Below are 20,756 nucleotides of genomic sequence, written 5' to 3' on the forward strand. Positions count from 1 at the left end.
TAATTATAAATTCAATTATACCTACAAATACTTCTACACTTTGTTTGTTCAAAAGAAAATAAGGTTATTGATTTTTTTATTTTTTTATTAATGAAGTATTTTCTATAATGTAAATATTGTTTTACATGATTTAATTTTATTTATAATCATTTTGTGATTTATTTTATATATTTTTTTATATAATACAAAGTCTAAGCAATGCAGGTAGCCACATGATGCTCACACACATCGTTTGACGTGGCGTCCTTCAGTAATTGTTTCTGATCTTTGCATTCACTTTTTTCTTTCAAAAACCTTCAAAAGCTTCTCTTTTATTGAAATGTCTTTAGTTTCCATGTGGTGAAACAGTTTCAAAAGTTTCAGGACTTGCTCTTGGATCGCTGGTCCCACATCTCACACAAAGCAGAGCGTAAACGTAATTCACCTGATGGGATGAAGCCATAATTTAAGTCGGACTCTTGGTATTTTCTTTTAAATGTAGCTTTCTTTTTGGTGGCAGTGCTGGAGACTTTTGCTGTCTCATCGTTAGACCTGTTCCCTTTTTCAAAAAGCTCTCCAGCTACGATTTTTATTCATTTCTGAGAGCTCACCAGTGCAAGAAACAAGCTGCACTTGAAGCAAGCGCTAATGTTGTGCAGATGTAAATTATTGATTCTCAAAATAAAGTAACAGAAGTAGAAAAAAAACAAAAACTTTTTATTCTTTGTATATGGTACTAAATGATCCAGTGCCAGATATTAGTCCCAGGCTCGGTGGTTGGAACCCTGCACAAGAAGGTTTACAGTGAGAAGAGAGGCACTTGGAAACAGTAAACCACAGCGGATTATACTGAAAAATTGAAACTACAGCATCAATACTGATATCGATCAATATCCATACTATCGTTCGTATCAATATTATTTGCCCAGCACTACCCCTTGTATCCATCACGTCACACAGGCACGGACGGCATGAAAAGGTGAGCCCAGCCTAGAATTGCATTTGGGCACAAAAAATCCGATCCGACCCGGCCCCATCACGTAGCCATCATGTCCGAACCCCACCTGACTCAACGAATTAACAGTAATTACAGGTCTGAACACAAAAAAAACCTGACATTTTTAATTAAGCTTTGACTGCTTATAGTTATTAATGGTGGGTGGACGTGTGGACCGCAGTAAAGTTAGTTTTACGTTGGACATTGGACATTCGATGATGCACGGCTGAATAAAAGGGGCAGAAGATCAGAGCTGAGGGGGTGTTTGTCCTTTCATGGCCGTCAAAAAGCATTAAAACCCTGTTTCTGCCTGCATTCTGATTTATTCAGACACGAACCACTCTGACATGTCTGCGTTGGGATCTCCCCTGTTTGGGTCATCGGCCGCGCGTATCCTCAGAGTGCAGTGGCTGAATGAACGTCCATTTGGGCGATGGATCGCTGCCTGGCAGTATAGTCCCATCTGAAGCTTAACTGAACTTTTTACCTCTTTCAAGACCAGTCAGCTCGCCGTGCAATAGCCGCGTGTGAATGGTGAAGGTATGGCAAGCTATGTTGTCATATAATTGGATCGCGGCTGATCCGTTGACGCAATCAAAAGCCCGACATCGACCCGGCCCACCCATCCAGCACATTAACATTATCATGGCCTGTTTCACCCCAAATTCGTGTCGGGCCGGGCTTCGAGCCCGGGTTAGAAATGATAGCTCTAGCCCAGACAGCTCCTGCCAAATGCAGGACATTTGGGTGTCCCGCCCCACCTTATGTGGGACGTGGAAATGGGGGGCAAAATCTGGGACAATCCCACCCAAATCAAACTGGTTGGCAGGTATGTGCTATTGACGACCTGCTGTATGACTTTCACCTTATCGTTGCTCTTCCTCCTGACGATGTTTGATGATAAAGACAAAGGGGCACCTACTGCACATGTTCAGCAGCTGTAAGACCAGGTGGAAGAACTCAAACCTGTAGCTGGAGTATAAAAAAAACACGATGATACATTTTAAAAATGGATGAATTAAGGCTTTTGCCTCGTTATTTAAACTCAAACACTTGGTGCAAACTGGACTCATTGTTTTCTTCTCTTTCCAAGTACAACTTGTTTTTGTTAACCAGCACCAGCACTTGTTACCTTCCACACATGATCTGAATACATGCTGTTACACTGAAAACGTGTGCAAGAGAGCCATTTCAATCCCTGTAACAAGTTGTGGCAGGAGTTGTTGGCGTGGTCCTGTGAATACTCCCTCTGTGTGTAGCCTGGTTAGTTGCCTCTCTGGATATTTTTACTCTCTCTTTCTCTCTGGGTGTGTGTACAGGTTGAGACACGGGCATCTAAACACAGCCTGTTTACCCACAGCTGTGTTGAGCAACAGCTCAGAGATGTATCCTGCTAAAGCCAGAGGCCAGACACAAAACAAGAGCCTCTGTCAGCATGTGTCACTGCAGACTCTGACTCACAGGCCTCCATCAACAAGAATTTGTCAGCATTTTAAAACTTACTAATAATTTTACAGCCTGTCTGACTTTTCAGATGTCCTTCATCACACGCAAGTGGTTTTGGGTGGGATGATAAGTTTAAAAGTCCTGATCCTTGAGCTGAAAATGAGAGGAATTTGTTATTTTCATGTTAACAGTTCAACATTTTACTGTAAATCTCTATACGTATCTGTTTGTTTATACCGTAAAATATGAAGTTTAAGATGTGCCAAAGCTTCCAGATGTTATTAAACTCCTGGCACAGCCACACTTCACCAGGAGGGAAGAAATTGGGGGAAAGTTTTAAACAGTAGAAAGAGTTCTTGTTCTGTGAGTTAAAAAGTAAAACAGAAACTGAATGGAGTGAGACAGAATGAAAGTTTATTAAAGAGTGACAGAAGGAGACAGGTGACACATGCAGGTCAAATCATGTCTGTCTCTGCGATATAACTCGTGAAGTTTCTCTTAAACTTCAAAAGGCGATCTGAAAGTTACAGCCTGGTGAATACCTGGTGCGTCTTGTCTTGCTAAATTAAACTTGGCAGATGTTTTCTACACAACTTGGAAAACTAAAGGACGTTCACATATTTTTCCACAATTCGTCACTTACAGTATTGCAACCCTGTTCCTCAGAACCAGGATAACTTTGCGTGTTTTCGGTGAAGGAACTGATCATCTGCCACTTTCTGACACGTGTTGAATTCCTTAAAGAACTGAAAGTTAAAACTTCCCAGTTCCTATTGTGGGACTTTTACACAGAACACCTTCTGACCTGTTTGTCTCACTCGGAAACCAGAAAAGTCTCATTAACTCAACTTCTACATCCGGCACGTCATGTAAGAGTCACAATAGATGTCAGAAACATTCAATTCAGCACTAATAATCATTACAAATCTTATTAAAGACAAAAAAAAAGATGATTTGTACATACTTCAAGTGAAGAATCTGTTTTCAGCAAGAAGTTTTCTAAACCCCTGCCAAGTTTTTACCTCCCAACCGTAACACTGGTTCAGATGCTTAAAGCAATAGTTCAGGGTTTTTTTCATTTAATCAAGCAGTTTATTTGTACCCATAGATACATTGGATTACAGTGAAATAAGTTCACAAGATGTGAATAGACCCAACATGATTAAAAGTGGCCAAGTGCTCATTACTTAAAACAACATTTCCCCAAATCTTTAAAAGCTAAATATAAAAGTACATCAAGATAAAATGAGTCAAACTGAAGATTTTTCTAAGGTGGTTCTGTGTCTTGAGAACGTGCTCTGCTTTTTATTTTAGTAAATCAAATACACAAGGAGCCTCTGGGTGAAATGACCAATGTGTATTGTGTTCTCAGGTTGTAGAAGGATATATGGGAAACACAAATCTATCAGACCTTCCTGCGTTGTTTACCAGAAAGTGTACACAAATATATTTCTGAAGACATAGCGAAAAAATTCAATATGCAGTGCGAAAACCGACGTTCTGAGGCATGTGCTGAAATGACGAAATGTTTTCACGTGGATACTGTAAATGGGTAAAGTACAAAATAACTTTGTGTTTTCTAATAAATTCACATTTGTGCAAAAGAACCACAACTTGATTTTTGTTCTTATCAGCTTTGCTGGATATTTAGTTTATGGCTTTAAACATCTGTTAAGTTCCTAGGAAAATAAACAATGCAGACATAATTTTGTTTTTAGTTTTCTACATCGCCCTACAACCTAGCTGTTTTTTTTTTTTGTTGTTTTTTTTTGTTACTTTTCCTTTTTAATACCATTTTAATTCATCCATCCATCCATCCATTATCTTTACCCGCTTATTCCATTTTGGGTCACGGGGGACGCTGGTGCCCATGTCCAGCAATCACTGTGCGAGGGGCGGGGTACACCCTGGACGGGTCGCAAGTCCATCACAGGGACACATAGAGACAAACGAGACAAACAACCATTCACTCTCCCACTCTCACCTAGGGACAATTTAGAGATACCAATTAGCCCAACATGCATGTTTTTGGTCTGTGGGAGGAAACCGGAGTACCCGGAGAAAACCCACGCATGCACGGAGAGAACATGCAAACTCCACCCAGAAAGGCCCCTGGACCAGGGTTTGAACCAAGGACCTGCTCGATGAGAGGCAGCAGCTCTACCAGTTGCGCCACCGTGCTGCCCCCATTTTAATTCCACTTGCTACATAAAAAAATCACAATTTGTATGCATCCTTTATGTTTGTCTATTGTGGTCTTTGTTGTGTTGTCATCACTCTTTGTTAAAATCAGGTCTCTCTTGTAAATGAGTCCTCGAGGCTCAATGGGGTTAACCCATATAAATAAAGGTTGAATGAAAAATGGATATTTAGCAGGTTTTTCTCTGATCTCTGAGGAATGGTCCACTCTGTGAGTATTTCAGTTCCTGCTTCTACCACTACTCACCTTCTTGCTGCTCATGAGATACAGGTGTACTCCTCCAGTGCAGCTGACGCTGAAGACCTGATGGAGGACTGCATTTAATCAGAGGACCTGCCACAACTCTCCCCCAATGAATCATATTGGTGATTTTCAGTCTCTAGCCACTGCATAAATATTGACCTTAGTATTTTTCCTTAGTGTCTATTAAAACAATGTATTTGTGTTTTTTCCAGTTACCTTTTTGAAAACTTTTCCTGAGTCTTTAGTCTACCATCACCTGTGCTGGTTCCCACCTGTAGAGACTAATTAATGAGAGCCAGATACTCACCTTATCCTTTGCTTTGCAGATGCTCCTGGTCCCATTCCCTGTTGTCACTCAACAATAAAATGGTCTGGACCAATAGAATGGTTGTCATCAACGTGTGCTGCAGCATGGCAGCACTGATGAGAGCTTCACTTCGACTCACACTTTATTTTGTTCATTGTTGGTTTTGTTTTGACTTTTTGCACCTACACTGCACTGCCATGCTACGGGTATGACCACAACGCACTGTTGGATCGTCAGTGTGATCGTTGCGATCGTCAGTGAGTGGGGTCTTTGGGCCAACTTTTGGGGACTCTGCGGTGGACATTTTGTCCTGTGTCCTTTGTTTGCTTGGGCGGAGAGGAAAGTGGGCCAGTGTTTTGTGCAGGGCCTAGCAGAGGTGCAGCAAACCCCCTCTCCCCTCGGTTCTGGTTTTGAGCGTTCAGTCTTTGAGGAGTGGACTGGATGACCTGCGTGCATGGATTTATTGCGAGCAGGACATGAGGAGCTGTTGTGTCTTTGCCTTTATGGAAACATGGCTGGAGTCGTCCGTCCCTGAGAGTTGTGGCTCCGGCCCACTTCTCTGTCTATTGGCTCGACAGAACTGAGTCACATCTGTAACACCTATGTTTATTGCTGCTGCACTGTGTGGCTGGATCATGTGTGTCTCTGCATTATCATCACGGTTCAGTTCATCTCAATGTAACTCACGGCCTGTGCAGTGGCCTGTTGCACAACCTGTGTGGTGTATGTTGTGTGCACTGAATGTATTTAAGCAGTCTACTGTCTGTGAGGTACTTGTTTGTACTGATTCATCCTACTTGCACCGTTGTGTTCTACCGTTTGCAATATTTCTTTTGGACTTTGTAGATGTTGTATTTCTTTTTGAAAGTAGCAGAAATTAAGATGTTGAGGTTCTCCTTGGGAGTGACACGGATGGATAAGATTAGGAATGAGATCATCAGAGGTACAGAACAGGTTGAACAACTGGGAGATAAAGTTGGAGAGTCCAGACTGAGATGGTTTGGACATGTCCAGAGGAGGGACAGTGGGTATACTGGTAGAAGGATGTTAGAAATGCAGCTGCCAGGTAAAAGACAATATCTATGCAGTTAGAGAGGACATGGAGGTAGTTGGAGTGAGGACAGAGTGAAACAGAGGAGGATAACTTTCTGTGGTGACCCCTGAAGAGGGAACAGCCAAAAAAAGAAGATGTATTTCTTTTTCACCTTTTGGTGCTTTGTTTTGTATTTTTGTTGCATGCTTAGCTATTTCCTTTGTTTGTTTGTTTTTGTTTTGCTTGTTGTCAACAGTTTTTCTCGTCCAGTGTTGACCTGAATATGACAAACATTAAACTAAACACTTAAAGTCTTTTCATCCCCTGGAGAAACATACTTGGCAAAAAATGACTCGCTCATGATTAACTCGCCACCTGAACTCGTACAGAACCCTTGGTGCTTTCAAGTAATTTTATTTTACTTCATTTTTTATCCCCCACCCCCAGTTTCAATGGGGGGGGGGGGGGTAGTACGGTTATCTTGATTGCTTCTGACAGAGACACTGAGACTGATTACAGATCTTCGGCACAGCGTGTAACGTTGTACCCAGTAAGTGAAAAGAGTTTGGCACGACTCTGTCTAAATGCACACATCACATGGTTTTAGTTAGTTCTCTCCAAACCAGTGACTCTTTTATAAAGAAAAGGATCCAAACAGGTTGATATAAACAAATTGTACTCACTTAACCAGAGCTTTCACAAAGATTAAAAGTAAAGTGAAATAGCTGAAAGACTGTTTCCATTTGGCTTTCCCCAACTTGCAATCTTAAGTAAATATTTTTGAGCTCTTTAAAAAAATGGTCGCAGTGATCGCTTAAGGTTTTCAAATCAATCTTTTTAAAGTAAAAGCTTGTCTCGCTGGCTAAAGTGCAAGCATATGAACATAAAGCAGAGCACACCGACACTGAAGCTGGGGGATTTCTTTTGACACCAGTCAGGCCAAAGCAGACATGGGTGGTCCACACTTGTCATTACATCCCCACAGGCAAGAAGGCAAACACAAAGCACCATGGGAAACATAACCCTCCCTGATGGCAGAGCCCAAGAGCTGCTGTCAGTCTGACAGGAGCACCAGTCAACAAGGTGGAAGTTTAAACTTTTTTCAAAGGAGCAGAGACGAAAGATAAGCCTAACCTGAATTTGTGTCATCAAAGAGGAAGTGACACCTTGTTTGAAATCTTTGTAATCTGGTCTAAATCACTGTGGTAATAAAGTAAATAGTGCTTTTTACGGGTGAGCTACTCTCGTGTTTACATCAGCCTCAAATGGTGGTGTCTGATGGAGTCTTTAGCTACCTGTGCACCGTTCAACACTCAAAGACAAAGCTCAGGCCAGAGCAAACACATCGAGCAAACAGGAATCCAATGTGAGGCTTGTTTACGCAAAAGCACAAAGAAGCCGTGTGTGGAGATAAATCCATCTGAGGGAAGACGAAGGGGACGAGAAGCACAAACAGCTGTTATCTCTCTGTCCTCCACAGCTGTGACCTTTCTTCTGTGGAGCTGTCACTCAGCTGTGTTTGCTCATTGAACCTGGGTCTGTCTGTGACCACTGCACACCTCCATTAGTCAATGAATGACACAGAGGATCAACACACAGACACAAAGTTTTTTTTTTTTTTTTTTTATCGGATGCTTACCTGTTCCCTATTTGCCTGGCAGCGTCATGACTCGTGCACCAGGCGAAACTTCAAAACAGAGACAGACTATTGACCGTAAAGTGATTTCCCATGACACCTGATGTGTTTAAACGATCCCTTGCTCCCACGTTTACCCTCAGATCAATATAAGAACAGATATGGAGCTACACGGCAAAAGTGCATCTCAGTGTTACGCAAAGGCAGTTGTTGTGTTTGTCTATTGATTGTTCAGACAAACTCGCACGAAAGAGTAGATGTCAGAGGAAGCAGCAAACAGGTGAATCACTCTGATTACAGCTGAGAGGGAACGAGCTGTTAGCATGCAAAGCCAACAGCTGTAGAGCCTCAGGGGAGCCACAGTTAGGAGGTCACGGTGTGTGAAAACTGCAGCGGTCACGCCAAACACTCGCCTCCATCCAAAAGCTCATAGGATGCATCTCTGCCAGCCTTGAGCTATAAAAAGATTTAGAGCAGAACTCAACACAGTCCTAGGAATTTTCTTTAAGTGAATAATCTTTGTTTTTTTATTTAAACAGGTTTTGCCTCTCAGACAATTATGTGTGTGACTTTAGCAGCTCTAGTGTGCACGAGTCTGACAAAGACCAAGACATCAAGGCAATAAGGAGGGAGAGAATGATCTGCGACTGACTTCAGATCCAACTGGAGATGGACTAAAGTCTAGGGGTGCACGATATTGTCGGCATGGTATCGGTATCAGCCGATATTAGCAATAAAGTTAAATATCGGACATCGGCCAGTCCATCAAAATAATTCACCGATATAAAAGGCACAGTTTTTATATATATATTACATATTTATATAGTGTTACATCATTTTCAGCCCTCTTTTTGGCATCTGCATTTGGTAGCAGGTGAAACTGACAAAGACCATGCAGAATAATGTAGTATTTTAATTCCACAGCAGAGAAAGCTATGTAGTCTCTGTAAGTAGGTCTAGGGGAAAAATATCGGTATTGGTATCGATTATTGGCCAAATAAGTTTTAACATATCGGATATTGGCCAAAAATCTAATATTGTGCATCCCTACTAAAATCCAAACTTTTTAAAATACTTTTGTTTGTTTGTTTGACGATTGTAGGCAGTACACAGCACAGTTGCCTCATAGCAAGAAAATCCTGGGTTCAATCCATGGTGTGGACCTGGGGTTTGTCTGTGTGGAGTTTAATTAATTTTGGGAACACAAAAGGTAAGAAGAGGTTAACAAGGCACATCACATAATACAGCCCAGTCCCTGTAAGTACCACAGTAGATGTGCACATAAGCCTGTATAACAGCTCAGTTGTTTGCTGTATTGATGACAGACTGTCGTTACAACCAGCTGGTGGTAAGATTGAAAATACACTTTTTATGAGTATATCTCCACTTCAGTACTGCAGAGATAAACTTCATGCCTTCTTTGGTACATGATACTGGCAATTTTTCAAGCTCGGCCCAGCGCTGTTGACCACAAAATTGGGCTGTTTGGAGTTGCCATTGAGACGTACCAGTAGAACTATGAAGGCAGACAGAAATCAAGCAGAGTCAGCCTGACCCAAATAACTGGTATCTGAATACGGCTCCCCTGTGTCGGCTTTGAATCGGCTAACTATCTCAAAGTCTCCTGGATGGTATGTGAACAAGAAACTCTGCTCCCCCTCACCTGCTCCCTTCCCGAGGACATTTGTGGACCTGTATCAGAGCTGAGCCGGCTGATAGACACTGCACCATCTTATCAGGACTATGGGGACTATCTGGCAGTGTCCACGGACAAACGCACCGCCTTCATCAGCCTTATGCATATATGTATCATGATGTCATCAGTATGTTGCTGTTTCTGCGCTGAGGGATTTTTATTGCAACTGTCTAGGACACAGTGTGAAATATGATTTTTTTGTACCTACCCTTCCCCATGTATTTCTCTTTTCCTATCTAAACAAAAAAGGCAGTGCCTCCCACGGGGCCACGGCGACAGACACCTCCGTCTCCACCATGTCTGCTTGTTTATGTTTTACTCAGACGGGCTGTGCTGAAAAGTAATTTTACTGTGCTTCGGTGCAATGACAATAAAACTGATTCTGATTTATACGAACTTACATTGTTGGTGTAGTTTGGTTCTTTGTGTTTTTAGATCAGGTTTCTTAGTTTTGCTTTCTGTTTCTTGGGATTCTTGTGTTGACCTGGTCATTCTTTTACTTCAGGTCTGTTCATTTCCTTCTCTATTTAGATATTGTCCCATCTGTGTTGTACTTTATTGTTAGTTGTTTTCTGTATTTTTTTGTTCTTATTCACTTTCAGTCATTCTCCTCAGTGTCTCTTGAATCTGTCACTCACACCTGTCCCCACTTAGTATTTATTTATTCAATCTCTGTGCCACTATTCACCAATTCTGCAATTCTTCATGCCACAAGGCTTGTGTGACTTATGTTTCCAGTGATCATCAGAGTTTCTTGTTAGTATAGCTTTTGCTCCCACAACAGCATGTTGGTTTCTGTTTATGTAAATAAATTATTTTGTTGTTTCTACCTTCAAGCCTTTTGAGTTTTCAGTGTGCACTTGGGTCGAACCCTTCACAAACCCAACACAGCCAGCTCAGTTGTTGATTTATGAATGTCCAGAGGCGGCTTAAGAAGGGACTTGTCTTTGTGGCTGTTATGTGTAAGCAGCCTTTTGACGTTTGTACCCACTATCTGTCTTTTATTTCTACCCAGTGCCCCTATTGACAATACAACTCGAAAACTGATGTCTTTTAGGGTGGTCCATTTCCAATACAGAAACCTTGTCCAGTATGTATGTACGTATATGTAGCCCTTAGAAAATTGTTAATTCAAAAATCAAACTGCATTTAATTAATTTTGTGAACACAAAAGGTAAGAAGAGGTTAACAAGGCACATCACATAATACAGCCCAGTCCTGTAAGTACCACATTGATACCATGTAAGTACCAGGTTGTATTATGTATTCCTACTGTGCTCTGACTTCAGTATGTATTTAAAAGATGTTTGAAAAACGTTCTTTTCTTTGCCAGCACCTTGTGATGTTGTGTTTGGTGATAGCATCTATTTCTGGAGTGAGTGAGCAGTGAGTTTAGAAACAATGAGTGGGATCTTGGTAGTGACGGGGATTACAGGATGAAGACTGTCTTCTCTGCCCGGGCAGTATCTCCACACATTAAAACCAGACGCTGCTAGGCTCCAGAGACGTGATTGAACTTTGAGGGTTGGATGGCATATTCAAAATGTGCTCGGCTCATCCATCATCTGGTCAAAGGCTGTTCTTCATTTGGCAGCAGCGCAGGTTCAAGTGCAGCTGGTGAAAACTGGAGATAGGTCACCCGTCTGTGGGCTGGAGACTGAGACTATGAGGAGAAGTGTTGTGTGTGGAAACCGCGTCGACGCTCCTGCCAGGTTAAAAGCGACTGTCCAGCCAGGACGGGGCCTCTCTGTGGTTTGTTTACACTGAGAGCTATTCTAGACAGCAGGTGCACACATGCAGGGTCAGCACCCACCTCAAGTAAGTATGTGAACACAAACTTGGAGACTTGATGGGGCTAAAGGAGTGCACCTCTTTCGTTTTAGTACATGTAAACACACACAATCACACCTGTAACTCCTAGGTTCACACAGTTGTCTTAGTGAAGAGGAGATAAACCAGACATGCATGATTCTGCATCCAAGCACATTAACATGTTTTGTTTGTGTGTGTGAGACAGGATGTTAGGAATGACTGCTTTATGAGGGGGAAGGATGATGGAGCCCTAAAAAATGAATCATCAGCAGACAGTTGGGCTCTCCTACCCCATCTGGGTCTGTCTCAGTGGCTCCTTGAGTCAGAAAGTTTTCAGAGACCCTGATCGCAGAACTCTTCAATCAACTCGAGCAAATGGTGAAGGTGTCTGGTCCACAAAGTCCCAGGTTTGGAATCCTTATAGGAAAGGTCACAGGTCTGACGTGCAGAGTCAGAGTCACTTTAATGAGAAAATGAGAAGCAGACATGCTAAAAATTAACCATCAGATCTTTTCTAAAGAACAATTTGTCTGTTTGAACCAGTGATGAATGACAACAAATGGAGAAAACAATGAGCAGGCACAGAAACACCATTGTCTTGTCTGTGACCAGGTAAACCGACTCCAGTTTGAGACAAAACTCATTAGATCAAACATCCGACTGGAAGTAATCCAAAGCATTTTTACACTGCTTAAATATTAACGTCTGTATGTAGAAGCCTTTTTTTTTTTACGTGTAAGGAGACTAACTTAGATGTAAAATCACAAACTAAAACTCCAACAGGGTCGCTGCAGTTCCTTTCAGACTTCTATGAGTTCTTTGTTGAGGCTGCATTTGAGCAACTCGCCTGACTGGCGCGCTCACAAACATGCCTACTCCCGCAAACATGCTCATCATCTGCGTCCCAGTGTGTTGGAGCTAATCTGTACCAGATCTCTGCTCTAATCCATCGAATGCCTGAGGATCAACATGATGGACTGTTTAAGACGGACACAAAGATACAAAAACACACCTGATGTGGGGGAACGGCTGTAAAACTTGCACTTCGTGTTTTCCTGCCGTGGCCTCTGAACTGTAACAAAGAGGAGGAAACCATTTTTAGCAAACATGATCTGTGAAGATAAGGGGAGCCATAAAGCAGACATTCCAGACAATCAATGCAAACACAGAGATATCTCAGTTTGTGCAAGAGCAGCAAAAAACTGATTTACAGGCAGTTTAATCACTGTGGGAAGCTGGTAGACCATCAAAGGTTTAATCAACCAGTTCTCTGCCGCTCTGGCTGGTTTTTATTTACTCCCTAATTTCCATTTTGGTAAGACGTCTGTGAGTCACAGGAAAAACAACAAGAACAGGTAAAATGTGAACAGAACCAGAACAAAGAATCCACTGCCAGCTTTTATGCCTTAAGTCTGCTCAGCTCTTCACTCAGCCCTGTTCTATCTGCGTGTGCATGTGCATGCAGCACATCCCATCTGGGAACTGGTGGATGGAGTGTTCCCACCCATCTCCACCCAGTCCTGAAATATACCACACTGGATATTTACAGGCACACAACGATCCCGCTAAACTTTTATTCCAATTGAAAAGCAGGGTTTTTTTTCTAAATTTTTGCATTTGTTGCGGTTTTTAATTACCTGAAAAGTTTCATAAACATTTACGTTTTTTTGTGCAAAAGTAAACAGCAGCAGCAGCTGTCTGTAGCACTTCCACAGATGCCTGGGCTTGCTTCTAGCAGAGGGATAACATTTCTGCAGAAATAAATCGGTAATGTTAAAAAAAAAAAAAAAAACGACTGCAAGGTAAAGGTTTGAATAATAACGTTTTCATGAACTGATACAGGGCGGCACGGTGGTGCAGCTGGTGTAGCTGTTGCCTCCCAGCGAGAAGGTGACCGGTTCAAATCCCGGCCAAGGATCTTTCTGGGTGGAGTTTGCATGTTCTCTCCGTGCATGCATGGGTTTCCTCCGGGTACTCCAGTTTCCTCCCACAGACCAAAAACATGCATGTTAGACCGATTGGTAACTCTAAATTGTCCCTAGGTGTGAGTGAGAGAGTGAATGGTTGTTTGTCTCATTTGTCTCTATGTGTCCCTGTGATGGACTGAAGATCTGTCCAGGGTGTCCCCCGCCTCTTGCACAGTGATTGCTGGACATGAGCACCAGTGACTCCTGCAACCCGAAAAGGAAGAAGCGGATAAAGATGATAGATGGATGAACTGATGCAAAGATTTTGAGTTTAGTTTTAGGGTGGCAGTAGTCCAGTGTCTTGTCCCAGCTCCCACTCAGCCTCACTGATAACTCATCAGTCAAGTGAGAAATAAACAGATTGTCTAACCTAAGGTCGTTCAAAAATGTATTTATAACGGGGAAGATATCAATTGTTAAAAACATCTCCAAAAGAAAAATAAAACATTTAAAAAAGACCAGAACATTATTTTTTATATATCCTGATGCATGCTCAATATTTTTTATATAGTTTTCATAATGAGAGATGCTGGTGTGGAGACAGTGGCATTGATAGAAAGGCAGAAGAAAGAACTGGAAGTGACAGAAATTAGGAATGAGATCATCAGAGGTACAGCACAAGTTGAATAACTGGGAGATAAAGTTAGAGAGGCCAGACTGAGATGGTTTGGACATGTCCAGAGAAGAGACAGTGGGTATATTGGTAGAGGGATGTTAGAAGTGCAGCTGCCAGGAAAAAGACAAAGAGGAGATAAATGGATGCAGTTAGAGAGGACATGGAGGTAGTTGGAGTGAGGACAGAGGATGCAGAGGACAGAGTGAGGTGGAGGATGACTCGCTGTGGAGACCCCTGAAGAGGGAACAGCTGAAAGAAGAAGAAGAAATGTCCATCGGAACATTATCAGATAATTATCTATAGTATTAGTATTTGTCATCAGCTTCACTCAGGGTTTACGACAGCAACTTTGAGTGTGGGAACAGAGTCCAATGCGGTGTTGACAGACCCTGCCACAATGTGGACAGGAGCCTGCACTGACTCCAGGTGAGGTCAGGTTGTCTGCTTTGTTGACTCAACACTGGATCCTTTCTCTCGACTCTTCCTCCATTCGGTGTTCCACAATGGTAATTGCCTTATTGGTGTGGTGCCGCCAGGTCTTTCTGTCTTTAGCCACAGTTTTCCAGGTGGAACGAGAACTGTTGCATGGTGACTGATGCCACTTGACACAGTCTTTGTATCTAAGCTTTTCCATACTGGACCTGTCCATAGAAGACAGCATTCAGCAGTCTGGCATCATCCCCTGGAATGATGCAGCCGCTCCACCTTAGCTGACTCTAAGTAGTGCTTCTACAATGGGGATGTTAGTATTACGTATAAATGACAATTCTTCTGCTCCAAGTGAAGACTCAAAAATCAGTATTGTTTTTCGTCCACATACTCTTGTTCATATCCGTATTTTTGACTTTGAGAACTGAACGTGTCCCACAAATGTCAGAAATTTTTACAACAGAAAATTTGTTTTTAGCATTAAGTTTTTTGTTTCTACGACGTTGTGTTTGTGTTCTAATCCATTAAACTTAAGTAAAGTTTAAGGGAACATAGCAACAATATGGATTTAACAATATCAAGGTAAATTTGGTGTTCATTTGCAGCTTTTAATGTGAGTACAACTGAAGCTTGGTCATGGAGGTCAGCTATACTGAACAAAAATATAAATGCAACACTTGTTTTTGCTCCCACCTTTCATGAGCTGAATTCAAACATCTAAGACTTTTTCCATCTACACAACAGGACTTTTCTCTCAAATATTGTTCACAAATTTGTGTGTGTGTATTTGTGTTAGTGAGCACTTGGCCTTTGCTGAGATAATCCATCTACCTACAGGTGTGTCATATCAAGATGCTGATTGGTCAGCATGATTGTTGCACAGGTGTGCCTTAGGCTGGCCACAATAAAAGGCCACTCTAAACTGTGCAGTGTTATCACACAGTACAATTACACAGATGTTGCAGTTTTGAGGGAGCATGCAGTTGGCATGCTGACTGCAGGAATGTCCACCAGAGCTGTTGCCTGTGAATTGAATGTTAATTACTCTACCTTAAACTGTCTCCAAAGGAGTTCCAGAGAATTTGGCAGTACACCCAACCGGTCTCATAACTGCAGACCACGTGCAACCACACCAGCCCAGGACCTCCACATCCAGCACCTTCACCTCCAAGATCATATGAGACCAGGCACATGGACAACTGCTGCAACAATCAGTTTGCATAACCAAAGAATTTCTGCACAAACTGTCAGAAACCATCACAGGGAAGCTCATCTGCATGCTTTCATCCTCATCGGGTCTCCAACTGACTGAACTGTGCACACATCTAACACACACACAGCCCTGAGGAGAGCCAGTGCTGAGGGTTATGATGGAGGAGGAGAAGTTGTGGATCCTCACTAACTGTGGTCTGTTTGTTAAGAAGTCTAGGACCCGGTTGCAAATGGAGGGGCTTAGTCCTAATGTGAGTAGTTTGTCCATCAGGGTCTGGGGGATCATGTTGAAGGCAGATGTGAAGTCCACAAAGAGCATACGGACGTAGGAGTCCTTCTGCTCCAGGTGGGTGAGAGCAGTGTGGACCACAGAGGAGATGGCATCCTCTGTTGATCGGTTCTTGTGATATGCATACTAGTGACGGTCCTCCTTGATGTTGATGGTTGCTTTGATGTGGGTCATGACCAGTTCTTCGAAGCATTATAGAGACGGGGTGAGGGCCACTGGCCAGTAGTCATTCAGACCAGTCACTGTAGAAGTATTTGGGACTGGAATGATGGTTTTAGTGAACATTTTGCTACTTTTAGCTTTTACATAGCATTTAGCGGGCAGCATGGTGGCGCAACTGGTAGAGCTGCTGCCTCTCAGTGAGCAGGTCCTTGGTTCAAACCCCAGTCCAGGGGCCTTCTGGGTGGAGTTTGCATGTTCTCTCCGTGCATGCGTGGGTTTTCTCCGGGTACTCGGGTTTCCTCCCACAGACCAAAAACATGCATGTTAGGCTGATTAGTAACTCTAAATCACCTAGGTGTGAGTGAGAGAGTGAATGGTTGTTTGTCTCGTTTGTCTCTATGTGTCCCTGTGATGGACTTACGACCTGTCCAGGGTGTACCCCGCCCCTCGCACAGTGATTGCTGGACATGGGCACTAGCGACCCCCATGACCCAAAATGGAATAAGCGGGTAAAGAAAATGGATGGATGGATAGCATTTAGCTACTTTTAGCTTTTAGATAGCATTTTGCTACTTTTAGTTTGCGTTACTCCATAAAGCTTTAATTTTTATTTTTTTGCTACTTTCACCTTTTAGCTATTTCTAGCCAGCATTTTGGTACATTTAGTTTGTGTTATGCTACTTATATATTTAGCTACCATTTTTGCTATGTTTAGCTATTAGCTACCTTTTTTTTTTAGCTTTTAGCTATAATTTAGCAACTTTTAGCTAGTGTTTGACTCATCAATGTTTAGCTGCCGTTTAGCCTCTGTTCTGCTTATTTTAACTCAACTTCAGCTATTTTTGCACACGTCAGCAGCATCTGTTTTCATGTCTGCAGGTCATGTTCAGAGATGTGACCTGCTGAAATTGATTAACTTTATCTGTAACAAATAATCAGCTGAACTCAAGCAAACACATCAATGAGAGCAAACTATCATATCAAACTAAATGTAATTGATTATTTCCATTATATTATTATTATTAATAATTTTTTATATTATTAGAATATATTTAAGTGTTAATTAAGAGTTTAACTCAGGTATGGGCTCATTAGAGCCTGCAGGATCTCTGAGCTCCATCAGGGGAGGGTTAGCTCTGTGGGCTCTCCCCTGTCGGTCGTGCGTGGAAATGATCCAGATCATGAGGGGCTGGACCGGATCCAGGTCTTTAAAAAAACCCTGGCAGGACCAGGAGGAGGGAGCTCTGAGAGCGCAGCCACATTCAGACCCGGAGAGGAGAGGAGTCCTGATCAGACCCGTGCCAGACGCGCTGTGCACGCTTTAACTGCGCTCTTATGAATTAGGATTATTAGGACTTTATAAGGGAGCTGAGTGTGAGGGATTAACACAGCTCGGTTCGGATTTCTTGGCCCAGTTTGGAATATGTTTCTGGATTAAAGGCGCGCAGGTAACAGTTCCGTTTGCAGAGAAATGAAGACTCGTTTCTTGTGACTTCTTTGCGGGCACGTTAAGACAAAAAAACAACTTCTCCTTCTTTCTCCTGCTTGTAGAAATCCGAGGACAGAACTTTAATCTCGTTTCTTCGTGAGTTCAAGTCTCGGTGAAGAAGAAGAAACTTCTTTGTGCGTCTTTGAGGGCACTCTTTCTGTCTGAGATGGTGGGCCACCTACACCTCCAAGCGATGGATGACAGCCTGAAAGGAAAGAACCGGGACGGGCTGCTCGACAGTCCGGACTCGGGCTTGCCCCCCAGTCCCAGTCCGCCCTTCTGCTCCCTGTCCCCGGCCCCGATGGAGCCGCGCGCCGGCAGCTGCTCCACGCCTGTCCACCAGCAGACAAAGGAGGGCAAACTGGTGAGAAACTTTTCATTCTTCCTGCACCCACACCATGAATGGGGGGGGGGGGGGGGGGGGGGGTGTGTGTACAAGAGCTGAAGGCAAATAGAGATGGTCTGAGATCCGTTTAGTGTTTGAGCAGAACCAGATTTGGGATCAGTCCCCTCTCAGAACATCTGGAAGCTTTCTGTCTCTGTCTGTGGACGGAATTCCTCAAACTGATGTTTGCGCTCATGGAGAGGATGAGGAGGATGAGGAGGATGAAGAGGATGGCTCCTCATTAAAGGAATCAGCATGTTTTCATTCTCACTGCGGCGCATCAGCTGTTCCAGAACCACAAGAAGGTCAACTGGAAGGGGGGGGGGGGGGGGGGGTCACTCAGGTGCGCCTCCAAACACAAGTCCGGGGACTCCCAGGGGTCCCTTCCAGAGCTTCATGGGGCAGATTTGTTCAGAGTGCACAGGTCAAGTCCAGTTCCTCTGGACCTGTTCTGGACTGGTTCTGCTGTGGGTTATGAAGGACTCTCAGCTACTACCACACCAAACCATGGGTCAGTAAAAGTGATGGAGTATAGTCATCTTTGTGTTTTTTAAGGTTAGCCATTTTTGGATGGGGCTGACTCCTAAATTAGATCAATTATAGATTTAAATACTTTCTGCAAGCTTCATTAACAGCTTTCCAGCAGTGCATGAGTGATTTTACTAACACATGCATGCACATAGCTAAAAACATTATCGCTCTTGGGTGGGTGATAATTATAGCCAGTGAACTTTATGTCAGCATTAGCTGCAGGCAGGTGAAAGATGTGACTGGTTTTAAATCAGGTCTCTGAACCTCCCCAACCTGTTGGACCTGAGAGCCGTGCATGTGAAGCTTCACGCTCCATCAACTTTTGACTGATGATTCTGCTTTTTTTTTCCCTTTTGCTCTCAGATTTTTAAGCCTACAACAAAAAGTTACTCAGTCTCAGTCAGTTGTCTGCTTCATTTTTCACCCAGGTTCTTTGGTGCCGTCTAAAACCACATTCAGTCTGTGGAACAAAGAATCCTGAAGTTCACTGAAAACAAGCCCATCCATCCAGCCTTTCATTTTCTTTACCCACTTTTAGTTTTACGGGAAACGGGGAGTTGGTCTCTACCTCCTGCAGTCACTGTGAGCGAGGCGGGGGACACCCTGGACAGGTTGCATGTCCTTCACAGGGACACATAGAGACAAACAGCCTTTCAGGTTGGACCATACTTAGAACAGGCCGTCAACATTTAAATGCTTCACATTTGAATATTTTGTCTGTGCAGAGTGTGTGTTACAGTCAGGGAGTGGGGGTAGCTTTGAGCATGTGTAGATGTTTGTGACCCTAAAAACTCTTAAAATCTAATAATACCATACACATGCAGTGGATTGCACACCATCCGTGCATGTTGTCCTGCTTAGACATGCTTAATATGTTTAAAGTTGTAATCACGACCTGCAGCTGATCTGTTCACTTCTTTGTGTGTCTTCAGTGGTTGTAAAGTTTTGCACAAAGAAAAACAAGCAGTGCTGGTTTATACCATACTTTAACAAAACTGGAAAACATATAAACATTGTTATAATTTGATCATCAGACGTGAAAACTGTTTTTATTCATTTTTTTGTTGTTTGTTTGACATGCATCCATCAGGGGAGCTGCAGCACCCTCTGCGCCTCTAGTTCCCACAGTTTTGTTTCCTGGTCTTTTAACAAACATTAGCAGGCCACAAACGGATAATCTGAAAACATACATGTATCACAAAGACTTAAAGTGGTGACGTAATGAACAATAAATATCCTACCTGTTGCAGATAGCTCTTTGACCGGCCTCACTTTGGGGAAATAGAGCTAACATCTGACAGGACTGACGAGCTAATGGCTAGTCCTAATTCAGACAAATCTAAAGTAAAAGGCTGCCATCTTTAAACAGCTTTAAATAAAATAACACAAATTGTTCATGTAAACACTTTTATAGACATTTACGTTGTAGTTTTAGTCGTATTACAGATACTTACACTGAATTCTGTTTATTTTAAGTACCCACTTCCAAATGGTCTAAATATACCTTTAATTGAATATTTCCAACATTTCTCAGTATTCATTGTAGTATTATATGGAAGTCAACAGGAACTGATAACATTCTCCTGACTGAGTTTGTGTTAAACTTTCATATCCATAAAGTTAAGTCAGGTCGTTTCATTTTTCATCCAGAAGACTTCATCAGTCCAAGCAGCCACAACAGACTCAGTCTTATAAATAACGTTTCCACAAAAAGAAACCGTCCAGAGGACCTGACTTCACTTTGTTGGATTTACATACCCGGATTACTGAGCGTGAACTTTGACATAAACTCTCGTATGCAGTACAAAGCATCATAAATGCTTTTACCTGCCACATTTTCAAGCTCGCTGCTTTAATTGGAAATAAACAAATGCAAACAAATCTGCAGCATATTTACTGTCAAACGTGCACACAAATAGCTAAATATGCCGTGCACCTTGAGGTGATTGAAAAAACTTTAAACAGTAAAAAAAAAAAAACACCAGGTTTGAATATTTTCCACTGCAAAAAAAAAAGTATATGGTAATTTCGTGGATTTTCTTGTCTTTCAAAGGATGCATGCATTTTAATAACACATTCTGCTGTGACCTGTGTGTCACACACGCACGCACACACACACACGCACACACACACACTCTGCAGGGCTTGATTTGAGTGAAAACCAAATCCAGGTCACTCCCAGTTTCCAAAGCCTTCTGAACAAGTCTGCGCTGGCCGGCGTGGCTTTTAACGTGTCTGAATGAAGGAGGCCTCAGAGAAGCTGTGTCCTGGCAGCTGCTAACACACACACACACACACACACACACACACACACACACACACACACA

General features: G+C 42.6%; 1 protein-coding gene across 1 annotated transcript in view; it reads left to right on the forward strand.

Moving 5' to 3' along the window:
- Positions 1-17,274: 17,274 nt before the first annotated feature.
- rflna (refilin A) overlaps positions 17,275-20,756 on the forward strand; it is a 10,866-nt gene continuing 7,384 nt past the window's right edge. The window contains exons 1-2 of the mRNA XM_037680578.1: positions 17,275-17,472; positions 17,576-17,877. Coding sequence (XP_037536506.1) covers positions 17,680-17,877 — 198 coding nt within the window. The 5' untranslated portion in view covers positions 17,275-17,472; positions 17,576-17,679. The remainder of the gene's footprint in view (positions 17,473-17,575; positions 17,878-20,756) is intronic.

The sequence above is a fragment of the Nematolebias whitei genome, chromosome 8 (genome assembly GCF_014905685.2).
Source record: "Nematolebias whitei isolate Nwh7 chromosome 8, NemWhi1, whole genome shotgun sequence".
Classification (NCBI taxonomy): domain Eukaryota; kingdom Metazoa; phylum Chordata; class Actinopteri; order Cyprinodontiformes; family Rivulidae; genus Nematolebias; species Nematolebias whitei.